Consider the following 12294-nt stretch of genomic DNA (forward strand, 5'->3'; position numbering starts at 1 on the left):
TTAACGTTTTTTCGGCGGCAGTGAACAGAAATTCGGAGTTCCTCGCGTGGGGGCACATGCAGTTGCGCTGTGAACATGTAGAGATCCTACAAAAAAATTTAACTGTCAAAATATGTTTTAGATATTTACAAAAAAAAAAATAACGTAAATATATTATAACAAAGGACTTCGATTTTCGATTATTATAAAATGATCGATTTTTAGACCTTATATTCATGTAAAATGGAATTTAATTACTGTTTTTTTTAATTCTATTTAAAAAGAAATAAAACATAAATTATGTTCTTACCAGTGTTAATGTTGGGAAACTTCACAGGAAAAATTGTATTTTCTTCAAGTAGACGTTTCGCCGGGTTTCCCTGTGTTGGGGTGCAAGGTGGGCGCTTTGAATTGTCGAACTTGTTGATTATCCCTTCAAACAGTTCGGATACCCTGTCCAGGTCGTCCGGTACTTTTCCTTTAAAATGTTTTTCAAGTTTGGCGAGATCGATATTTACAGTTGCCGATTTCGGGACATAGCCTTCTGTCGTTTTTATGAGATACTTCTTTTTATTGCTGTTGATCAAATGGGTCCTTACTTTTTGCGCAAATGACATAGCTGAACTATTTTTCGCTTTCAGTCTTGTTTCATACTCTGTTCGTTTATTTAGTAACTCACGTTCGACTTTTTTAAGGCAATCACTTGCGGAATCCACGAGCATTTTTTCATCAGGATGTTTACTTAGGTCCCCGCACTGTTCCGGGGTCACGCACTTGTCTATCCTGCATTGCCGAATATTATGGTCCAGCCTAAGATGGCAATTTGAGCATTGCTTTCCCCTGCCCTGAACAACGGAACAATATTTGTCAGTAAGTTCGGTGAGCGGTCCCTCGCTGACTGGGTTTGAGTCTCCAGTTCTGAAATCTCCTCTTCAATGACCTCAAGTGAATGATCAAGGGGAGATTTGTATTCATAATAATCCAAAAAATTTGGCTCATGGTCGGTTTGAAAATCAAGCTCTCTCCTAGCTACAGGCTCGCAATTCTGTTCCAATCGCGTACATGAAGATCCGGTGCCGGCATCTAACTTGGCAGATTTAATCCCAGCTGGTGAAGACCCTTCGACAACTTTAAGGTTAACAACTGGGAAATCGCACCGTGCCTGAAACGTTCTCACCTGTCTTATATGAGCATTTCAACCCTTCTTTGGATTTTCAGAGGGCGTGACTTTCTCGACGCAACTTGTTTACCGGCTGTCAAATGATGACGTTGATTCTCATTGGTTGCCAGATAAACTCATCAGTATTCATAGCATTGTTTACGTAGAACAAAAATAACACCACAAACTAGTTTGAAATTGTATTATTTCATACATGTAGTAGTAACAAAAAAACAAAAAAGCAAAATTGAGCGTTATTACTATCCATATACTTTACAAAGGTAATAACATGAGCTTAAAATGTATCTTTAGTTAACGTTTTTTCGGCGGCAGTGAACAGCTCGGAGTTCCCCAAGTGGGGGCACATGCAGAACTTGCGCTGGCACTGTGAACATGTTGAGATCCTACAAAAAAATTGAACTGTCAAAATATGTTTTAGATATTTACAAAAAAATAACGTAAATATATTATAACAAAGGACTTTGATTTTCGATTATTATAAAATGATCAATTTTTAGACCTTATATTCATGTAAAATGGAATTTAATGACTGTTTTTTTTAATTCTATTTAAAAAGAAATAAAACATAAATTATGTTCTTACCAGTGTTAATGTTGGGAAACTTCACAGGAAAAATTGTATTTTCTTCAAGTAGACGTTTCGCCGGGTTTCCCTGTGTTGGGGTGCAAGGTGGGCGCTTTGAATTGTCGAACTTGTTGATTATCCCTTCAAACAGCTCGGATACCCTGTCCAGGTCGTCCGGTACTTATCCTTTAAAATGTTTTTCAAGTTTGGCGAGATCGATATTTACAGTTGCCGATTTCGGGACATAGCCTTCTGTCGTTTTTATGAGATACTTCTTTTTATTGCTGTTGATCAAATGGGTCCTTACTTTTTGCGCAAATGACATAGCTGAACTATTTTTCGCTTTCAGTCTTGTTTCATACTCTGTTCGTTTATTCAGTAACTCACGTTCGACTTTTTTAAGGCAATCACTTGCGGAATCCACGAGCATTTTTTCATCAGGATGTTTACTTAGGTCCCCGCACTGTTCCGGGGTCACGCACTTGTCTATCCTGCATTGCCGAATATTATGGTCCAGCCTAAGATGGCAATTTGAGCATTGCTTTCCCCTGCCCTGAACAACGGAGCAATATTTGTCAGTAAGATCGGTGAGCCGGTCCCTCGCTGATTGGGTTTGAGTCTCCAGGTTCTGAAATTTCCTCTTCAATGACCTCAATTGAATGATCAAGGGGAGATTTGTATTCATAATAATCCAAAAAATTTGGCTCATGGTCGGTTTGAAAATCAAGCTCTCTCCTAGCTACAGGCTCGCAATTCTGTTCCAATCGCGTACATGAAGATCCGGTGCCGGCATCTAACTTGACAGATTTTATCCCAGCTGGGGAAGACCCTTCGACAACTTTAAGGTTAACAACTGGGAAATCGCACCGTGCCTGAAACGTTCTCACCTGTCTTATAAATCTGTTGAAATTTGTGTCCAATAGATCAATAAAGTCATTTTCATCATCTTTATACATTATGCGCACGGCCGGCATCCGTCCCAAATATTTAATTTGAGTTTGGATAAGTCCTTCAAGACCTATAAATCCAAGAGATAAGAGTTCTCGGAGTGAAACACTCATCAGGGTACATCTTTCACTTCCATAATAATCATAATGTACCTTAAAATCAATTTCACAATAATCATCCGAAATTATCTTTGACACAGCCATGTCGCGCCCAATACTGTAATGTGATGCAATCTCCCGTGCAAACATGTACAAAGTCTGTTGAATTCGCGGGAAATGTTACACCAGCCAATAAAATTGCATTTTACATCAGAGAACATTTAGTTGGAGGGCAGAGTAAGTTGAGGTAATATACATTTCCTATTGTTTTAAGAAAAAATATTTTCTGTATTCAACTTCACTAGTGTTTTGACAATACATTTACTTATTCAGAAATTGAAAAAAATAATGTCAAACACTTAATTTTAGTCGCTTTAAGCCTTAAATCCACTCCTCATCTGATTAACATGTTTGTACACCCCCTTATCCACCCAATCCTTAGAATTTGTAATGAAGTTGCTTATATACATCACAGGCGTCGAAACCGGGGGGAGGGGGGGGGGGTAGTCCATTTTTGCACAGATATAGCCATGGCACAATGGGGCTCCTTCTACAAATGTTTTTTAGTGGGAGGGGTGTGTAATCCCCCCCCCCCCCTGTACCCTTGTTCAATTTGTTTCTGACACCTATGTGCAGTGTTCATTTACCCTCCCCTTTTTACTGTACAAAGTGTCTTCGAACACGTTGCCCCCCCCCCCCCCCATTTTATTGCAAAATAATCAAAAGATTTCGTGGTAATTGTAATCAGTTTAATTTAAATATTGTGTGGCTGGAATCTATATGATTTTTATCTTATAACCAAAATAATCTATATTTAATGATGTGGAAAAAAACCTAGACAAGATTCTTTGGAAACGATGTGCCATTGTTTAGGTAGTTACTAGTGCCTTAATATACATGTATCTACCTGTATAAAATTTTGATACACAATTTTTGTTAAATATTTTTTTCTGAATAAATCATTATTAGAGAAGGGGGCTGTCTATCAAAACAGTTGTGATCCTTTGTAGAAAATCGGGACCTAATAGCTTTTAATTGCTTTTATATACCAGTGATGAGGATTTATCTTTTAATTAGAACTTGTCTCAAATATTTTTTGTTCAAATAAAGAGTTACCTGAATTAAAATATGATATGGTTATGAAAATATTTCTCTCATAACCCCCCAATATTCAACATAGGGTATTAGGTCTATCAGCTCATGTATGACAATATGCATGCATGATTTTACGGAAATGACATTAAATAATTTACTGCAACATGTAATGCTATTTTTTGTGAAGTTTCATATCATTTTCAGTATTACTGGTAAACAAGAAGGAAATGGAGACTGTAAATCAACGTGGTAGACCATATGTTAAAGGGAAAGCTCTTTCAAAAGACATGAGAAGTTTAATAATAAATGACTTAATTCAAGGTGGTGCTGTCAAAGGTAACCCTACCATTCCTCGTGGTCTAGGTGTTGAGTTGTCGCACAAATTTAAAGTGTCGAAATCGACAGTGTCAAATCTCTGGAAAAAATACAACGAGAAATTCTCGGTTTCTCCTCGCAAACCATTTCATGCAAGTACACGGAAAATAGGAGAAGAGGACTGTGAGTTTATTAAAGTATTGAAAACTGAACAACCTTCTATGCAATTAAAAACAATAAAAAATGAGTTACTTCGCCATTCAAACAGTATAACGCACGTCGGAATAGGAACGATTTCTAACACGATTCGAAAAGATCTCAACATGACATACAAAAAAATGTGTCTGTATCATAAAAATAGATTTAATATTCACAATCTCCAATATACACAAAGATTCCTTAACTATGTCGCGAATAAAGATCCATACACATTAAAGTTTATGGATGAAATGGGAATCAGGTTGGTGGACGGTCAGCCAAACTACGGACATTCCATTAAAGGTACAAGATGCGTGGAAATGACCAGATATGACAGAACAGCCAACTATACCGTCAATTTGATCGTTGGTATTACAGGTGTTAAATATGTCTCTATTATTGATGGTCCATCAGATACTTTCAAGTATGTTGGCTTTATTGGAGAGGCAGCCAATAGTTTTACAGATGAGGGAGAGAGAGCATTCCAGTTGGGGGATACCCTGGTGATAGATAATGCCCCTATTCACCACCATACCGCCGAAAGAATCCTCAGAAATTGGCTACCGACTATAGGTGTAGATGTTCTGTTTTTACCTACCTATTCTCCAGATCTTAACCCAGCAGAAAAATGTTTTCTTAAAGTTAAGACTTTGATCAAGAGTGATAGATATGTAACTGCTCTACATAAAGATATGAAAGAGGCCGTACTACAAGCCTTCGGCGAAATTACTATGGCAGACACTTTGTCCTTCTTTCATGCAACAGATTGCATATTCGCCTAACGAAGTTAATTTGAGCTTAAGTTGACATTGTAAAGAGTTGATCTAATCTTTGGATGTTGTGAAGGGAGCAAGCTGAATTTAATTCGACAGAAGCTGTCCTCGAGAAGTAAATACGTCTCCGTGCACCCCCCCCCCATAATCAGATCTAATTAAATGGCGCTAGTCCCTTAACCCCCGACCCCTAAGATTTTGTGTGCGGGAAGTTCTCGACCCAAATTTTTCTTCAAACTTATCCAGGTTTATACAATGTAGATTAACAGTGTCTAGTTTAAAAATTTGTAAATTTTTCATTGGTCATTTAAATAAAGTAGATGAAACATATCCGGCGGAGTAAAGAGTTCTTTGTTAATTACATGTACTTATTACTTTTAGTGTTTTTCTCTGTGGATTGGAAAATGTTACACATGCACTAAATGTATATAAAGAAAAAAGAGAATAAATTTGTAGTATTTTATCATGCAATTTGTGCATAGGACTTTTCTTTGGGATCCAAGAAAAATATCATTACTAACTTTTAATTTTTCATGTCACAATCATTCTCGAAATCCATGGATTTTGTTTCCATTCTATTTCCACAAAATTGAACAAAACGATGCTACTTGTATTTAAAAGAGGTCAACCAACACTGTGTATTTCCTCACAGTTTACATAATCTTTACGGTAGGAATATTGCGTTAAAATTTGTAATTGTCCGAGTTAACAAAAGCGATTATACCGTCGTAAAAGCAGCGATTTGCAATAAAAAGGGGGCTTCCTGTAATTCGGGTCACAAAACACATACTGGAAAACCAAATTTAAAATTAAATGATTATGTTGAAAACTTATCAGAAACTGAAGTGATTGAATCTGATTGAAAATAGTTATTTCTAGTCAAATATCTCTTCAAACCCCGCTGGGTTTCTCGAAACATAGATTTATCATTTTGCTCTTTTGAAAAGTTGTTTAATACTATAACTGTTATGATTGACTGTGTGAAATGATTGCGTACAAAAATCTGTCAAATTACATAACATCGACCGACATTATTCTGAACTGAAATTTACAACTGCTTTTCTCTCAGGAGAAATATACATCAAAAACTTGCGCAAACGTCATAGAGTGTAAAAAACAGGAAGCTCGTAGGTGGGGCTAGTAATCAGCTACATCGCTGTTGCAACCAATGAGAATCAGCGTCATCATTTTACAGCCGGTAAACAAGTAGCGTCGAGAAAGTCACGCCCTACTGAAAGTCCAAAGAAGGGTTGAAATGCTCATAAATCTGTTGAAATTTGTGTCCAATAGATCAATAAAGTCATTTTCATCATCTTTATACATTATGCGCACGGCCGGCATACGTCCCAAATATTTAATTTGAGTTTGGATAAGTCCTTCAAGACCTATAAATCCAAGAGATAAAAGTTCTCGGAGTGAAACACTCATCAGGGTACATCTTTCACTTCCATAATAATCATAATGTACCTTAAAATCAATTTCACAATAATCATCCGAAATTATCTTTGACACAGCCATGTCGCGCCCAATACTGTAATGTGATGCAATCTCCCGTGCAAACATGTACAAAGTCTGTTGAATTCGCGGGAAAAGTTACACCAGCCAATAAAATTGCATTTTACATCAGAGAACATTTAGTTGGAGGGCTGAGTAAGTTGAGGTAATATACATTTCCTATTGTTTTAAGAAAAAATATTTTATGTATTCAACTTCACTAGTGTTTTGACGAATACATTTACTTATTCAGAATTTGAACAAATAATGTCAAACAATTAATTTTAGTCGCTTTAAGCCTTAAATCTACTCCTCATCTGATTAACATTTTTCCTGTACACCCCCTTCTCCACCCAATCCTTAGAATTTGTAATGAAGTTGCTTATATACATCACAGGCGTCGAAACCGGGGGTGGGTGGGGTAGTCCATTTTTGCACAGATATAGCCATGGCACAATGGGGCTCATTCTACAAATGTTTTTTTAGGGGGAGGGGTGTGTAATCCCCCCCCCTGTACCCTTGTTCAATTTGTTTCTGACACCTATGTGCAGTGTTCATTTACCCTCCCCTTTTTACTGTACAAAGTGTCTTCGAACACGTTGCCCCCCCCCCCATTTTATTGAGTATAATCAAAAGATTTCGTGGAAATTGTAATCAGTTTAATATAAATATTGTGTGGCTGGAAGCTATATGATTTTCACCCTATAACCAAAACAATCTAAATGTTATGATGTGGAGAAAAACCTAGATAAAATAATTAAAAGTAGTTTTTACTGCATGGTTAAGATACTTTGGAAACGATGTGCCATTGTTTAGGTATAGTTACTAGTGCCTTAATATACATGTATCTACAGTACCTGTATAAGATTTTGATACACAATTTTTGTTAAATATTTTTTTCTAAATAAATCATTATTAGAGAAGGGGGCTGTCTATCAAAACAGTTGTGATCCTTTGTAGAAAATCGGGACCTAATAGTAATTGCTTTTATATACCAGGGATGAGGATTTATCTTTTAATTAGAACTTGTCTCAAATATTTTTTGTTCAAATAAAGAGTTACCTGAATTAAAATATGATATGGTTATGAAAATTACTCTCATAACCAGGGATGAGGATTTATTTTTTATTACTCATAATTAGAAACTTGTCTCAAATATTTTTTGTTCAAATAAAGAGTTACCTGAATTAAAATATGATATGGTTATGAAAATATTTCTCTCATAACCCCCCAATATTCAACATAGGGTATTAGGTCTATCAGCTCATGTATGACAATATGCATGTATGATTTTACGGACATGACATTAAATAATTTACTGCTACATGTAATGCTATTTTTTGTGAAGTTTCAATCATATCATTTTCAGTATTACTGGTAAACAAGAAGGAAATGGAGACTGTAAATCAACGTGGTAGACCATATGTTAAAGGGAAAGCCCTTTCAAAAGACATGAGAAGTTTAATAATCTATGACTTAATTCAAGGTGGTGCTGTCAAAGGTAACCCCACCATTCCTCGTGGTTTAGGTGTTGAGTTGTCGCGCAAATTTAAAGTGTCGAAATCGACAGTGTCAAATCTCTGGAAAAAATACAACGAGATATTCTCGGTTTCTCCTCGCAAACCATTTCATGCAAGTACACGGAAAATAGGAGAAGAGGACTGTGAGTTTATTAAAGTATTGAAAACTGAACAACCTTCTATGCAATTAAAAACAATAAAAAATGAGTTACTTCGCCATTCAAACAGTATAACGCACGTCGGAATAGGAACGATTTCTAACACGATTCGAAAAGATCTCAACATGACATACAAAAAAATGTGTCTGTATCATAAAAATAGATTTAATATTCACAATCTCCAATATACACAAAGATTCCTTAACTATGTCGCGAATAAAGATCCATACACATTAAAGTTTATGGATGAAATGGGAATCAGGTTGGTGGACGGTCAGCCAAACTACGGACATTCCATTAAAGGTACAAGATGCGTGGAAATGACCAGATATGACAGAACAGCCAACTATACCGTCAATTTGATCGTTGGCATTACAGGTGTTAAATATGTCGCTATTATTGATGGTCCATCAGATACTTTCAAGTACGTTGGCTTTATTGGAGAGGCAGCCAATAGTTTTACAGATGAGGGAGAGAGAGCATTCCAGTTGGGGGATACCCTGGTGATAGATAATGCCCCTATTCACCACCATACCGCCGAAAGAATCCTCAGAAATTGGCTACCGACTATAGGTGTAGATGTTCTGTTTTTACCCACCTATTCTCCAGATCTCAACCCAGCAGAAAAATGTTTTCTTAAAGTTAAGACTTTGATCAAGAGTGATAGATATGTAACTGCTCTACATAAAGATATGAAAGAGGCCGTACTACAAGCCTTCGGCGAAATTACTATGGCAGACACTTTGTCCTTCTTTCATGCAACAGATTGCATATTCGCCTAACGAAGTTAATTTGAGCTTAAGTTGACATTGTAAAGAGTTGAACTAATCTTTGGATTCTGTGAAGGGAGCAAGCTGAATTTAATTGGACAGAAGCTGTCCTCGAGAAGTAAATACGTCTCCATGCACCCCCCCCCCCCCCCCAATAATCAGATCTAATTAAATGGCGCTAGTCCCTTAACCCCCCCACCCCTAAGATTTTGTGTGCGGGAAGTTCTCGACCCAAATTTTTCTTCAAACTTATCTAGGTTTACACAATGTAGATTAACAGTGTCCAGTTTAAAAATTTGTAAATGTTTCATTGGTCATTCAAATAAAGTAGATGAAACATATCCGGCGGAGTAAAGAGTTCTTTGTTAATTACATGTACTTATTACTTTTAGTGTTTTTCTATGTGGATTTGAAAATGTTACACATGCACTAAGTATATATAAAGAAAAAAAAATAAATTTGTAGTATTTTATCATGCAATTTGTGCACAGGACTTTTCTTTGGGATCCAAGAAAAATATCATTACTAAGTTTTAATTTTTCATGTCACAATCATTCTCGAAATCCATGGATTTTGTTTCCATTCTATTTCCACAAAATTGAACAAAACGATGCTACTTGTATTTAAAAGAGGTCAACCAACACTGTGTATTTCCTCACAGTTTACATAATCTTTACGGTAGGAATATTGCGTTAGAATTTGTAATTGTCCGAGTTAACAAAAGCGGCTACCGTCGTAAAAGCAGCGATTTGCAATAAAAAGGGGGATTCCTGTAATTCGGGTCACAAAAACATACTGGAAAACCATGGAAATTAAGTAAATTTAAAATCAAATGATTATGTTGAAAACTTATCAGAAACTGAAGTGATTGAATCTGATTGAAAATAGTTATTTCTAGTCAAATATCTCTTCAAACCCCACTGGGTTTTTCTCGAAACATAGATTTATCATTTTGCTCTTTTGAAAAGTTGTTTAATACTATAACTGTTATGATTGACTGTGTGAAATGATTGCGTACAAAAATCTGTCAAATTACATAACATCGACCGACATTATTCTGAACTGAACTTTACAACTGCTTTTCTCTCAGGAGAAATATACATCAAGAACTTGCGCAAATGTCATAGAGTGTAAAAAACAGGAAGCTCGTAGGTGGGGCTAGTAATCAGCTACATCGCTGTTGCAACCAATGAGAATCAGCGTCATCATTTTACAGCCGGTAAACAAGTAGCGTCGAGAAAGTCACGCCCTACTGAAAGTCCAAAGAAGGGTTGAAATCCTCATAAGAGAAACTCATGTATAAATGATAGTTCACTCAGCATATTGACGTACCTTATACGGTCCATTTCTTTCTCGTTTTAAAAATCTTATACCTGCACTTGATTCAGACAATATTGTTGCGCATAAAAATATTACCAATCTAGACGTACATCATCACGAAGAAAATGGATACCTTGTATAATGAGATAATTGTAAAACAAATAAAAATAAATTAGATTAGTATGTAGACTAAATTAAACAAACAAAACAAAAAAATCATAAAAGTGAACCAAAAAATTAAACTGCAGGGCAGGCGCCAGACACACCGGTTGTGGATCTGTTTTTGTATTGTATCAACAATTAGGCAATCGTATTTTAGAAAGGTACGTACACACAGTAGATATCAGCGTTAAAAACTACTTATAATGTAAAAGATAACCTTGATCAAAACATCGTTTATTCTCAATTACATCCAAAAAATATTTCAATACACCAAACAACCTTTAATATATATTTTTCTTTTTACTGCATATAGTACTTTTTGCTTGCTAATATGAACACGGTAAGCTTTTTACGTCAAATCCTATTGTGACGTCAGCAAACCCGCGATCTACCTTAAAAAGCTCTACTTGTTATAAGTATTTCTTTGTCATAATTGAATCACGTCATAGTTGTTATACGTCACACTAATTTCATTGGATATCTATGACGTCATAATACTTGGCCTTTCGTTGTTAGACAGAATGGGTCTAATTCACAGTTGCTTGGAAAAAAGAAGCAATAAAGTAGGTATCCTTTCAGAGGAAATGTCTGCCCATAAGAAAATCGAGAAGGAGATCGAAAATGAAGTATTGGAAGGGAAATTTCACAACAAAACTGTTTCCTGGAAAATGTTTTGCGTTGCTTCCCTTGGAGGTAAAGAAGCTGACACTGGCACCGAAAACAAGATGTCCGATGTCGTGAAAACTAAGGATGGCATGGCGTTCAACATCGAATTCAAATCAAGGGTTCCAAAACTGCCACCTATCAAAATTAGGTCAACGTCTAATGTTGTCCAAAATGAAGAGCATGGAAACTGGAAAGGTATTTATTCTCTCATTTTCTTTCTCAGATAGATATGGTACCAAAGAACTGTAAAATTATACATTTTAGTGGGGTCAAATTTTCGTGGTTTTAGGAAAAACTCTTGGTTCGTGAGGTTTTGATTTCGTGGATGAAGAATTTTTGAGTAGTTATGTAACATTTTACATTTCGTGGTGGACATGAATTCGTGGGTCTCTCAATCGAAAACAACTTAAGTTAAACCCCCTAGAAAATTTGTGATTTCACAGTATTTGAAATTAATTAAGTCATATGATTTTTATTTCAGATGAAAAAGAGAAACTCCTGAAGAAGAAGCAAGACAGGGCAAATGCTAGACGCAAAGAAATTTTGAACAAGAGGATAATGGCCGCCCAAAGACCAAAGACAGCAAGAACTAGAGATGGATCAACAGTTTCCAGCTTCCAAGAGCATTAAAGAAAATATGTCTGGAACAAATTTTTCAGCTGTTTGAAGTTAATTAGATCTATATAGGAATCAAAAAGATACCAAAACTGTTAATCGTGATTTGTATTTTATTCAATGTGTGTTCTTTATATACCTCACCTTTGAACTTCCTTCAAGAATTCATCCCATATGAGTATCCATATATATGGAACTTGCATTGCTGATGAAATTCATCGAATTGGATTTAAAAACTGATCTTCAATGAGTTATGAAGAACGCATGCTGGAAAGTCCGTCAAACAGTTAGTTTACGATGTCTCTTTGTGCATGTATGTATAAGGCTCCCAATGAACGGGATTCCTTGTTAAATTACATGTATTTTAGATTTTCAGTACTACATCCACTTAAATCATATTCTTTCTTCTTTTTTTTTTTTAATTTCTTGTTAAATCATT

General features: G+C 35.8%; 3 protein-coding genes across 3 annotated transcripts; 2 read left to right on the forward strand and 1 right to left on the reverse strand.

Annotated features, from left to right (window-relative positions):
- Positions 1-831, reverse strand: LOC134282922 (uncharacterized). The gene is made up of 2 exons (XM_062765349.1): positions 290-831; positions 1-86 (listed from the first exon to the last, which is right to left on the reverse strand). The coding sequence occupies exons 1-2, from the start codon at positions 699-701 to the stop codon at positions 1-3; spliced, it is 498 nt and encodes a 165-aa protein (XP_062621333.1). The 5' UTR covers positions 702-831.
- A 3260-nt stretch (positions 832-4091) lies between these two features.
- On the forward strand, positions 4092-5159 carry LOC134282923 (uncharacterized). The gene has a single exon (XM_062765350.1). It carries the CDS (start codon positions 4092-4094, stop codon positions 5157-5159), a length of 1068 nt encoding a protein of 355 aa, XP_062621334.1.
- A 5828-nt stretch (positions 5160-10987) lies between these two features.
- On the forward strand, positions 10988-12269 carry LOC134282846 (uncharacterized). The gene is made up of 2 exons (XM_062765232.1): positions 10988-11435; positions 11722-12269. The coding sequence occupies exons 1-2, from the start codon at positions 11096-11098 to the stop codon at positions 11868-11870; spliced, it is 489 nt and encodes a 162-aa protein (XP_062621216.1). The 5' UTR covers positions 10988-11095; the 3' UTR covers positions 11871-12269.
- Positions 12270-12294: the final 25 nt, after the last annotated feature.

This window comes from Saccostrea cucullata, unplaced genomic scaffold (genome assembly GCF_032062105.1).
Source record: "Saccostrea cucullata isolate Sc308-1 unplaced genomic scaffold, CSIRO_AGI_Scuc_v1 ctg406, whole genome shotgun sequence".
Taxonomy (NCBI): domain Eukaryota; kingdom Metazoa; phylum Mollusca; class Bivalvia; order Ostreida; family Ostreidae; genus Saccostrea; species Saccostrea cuccullata.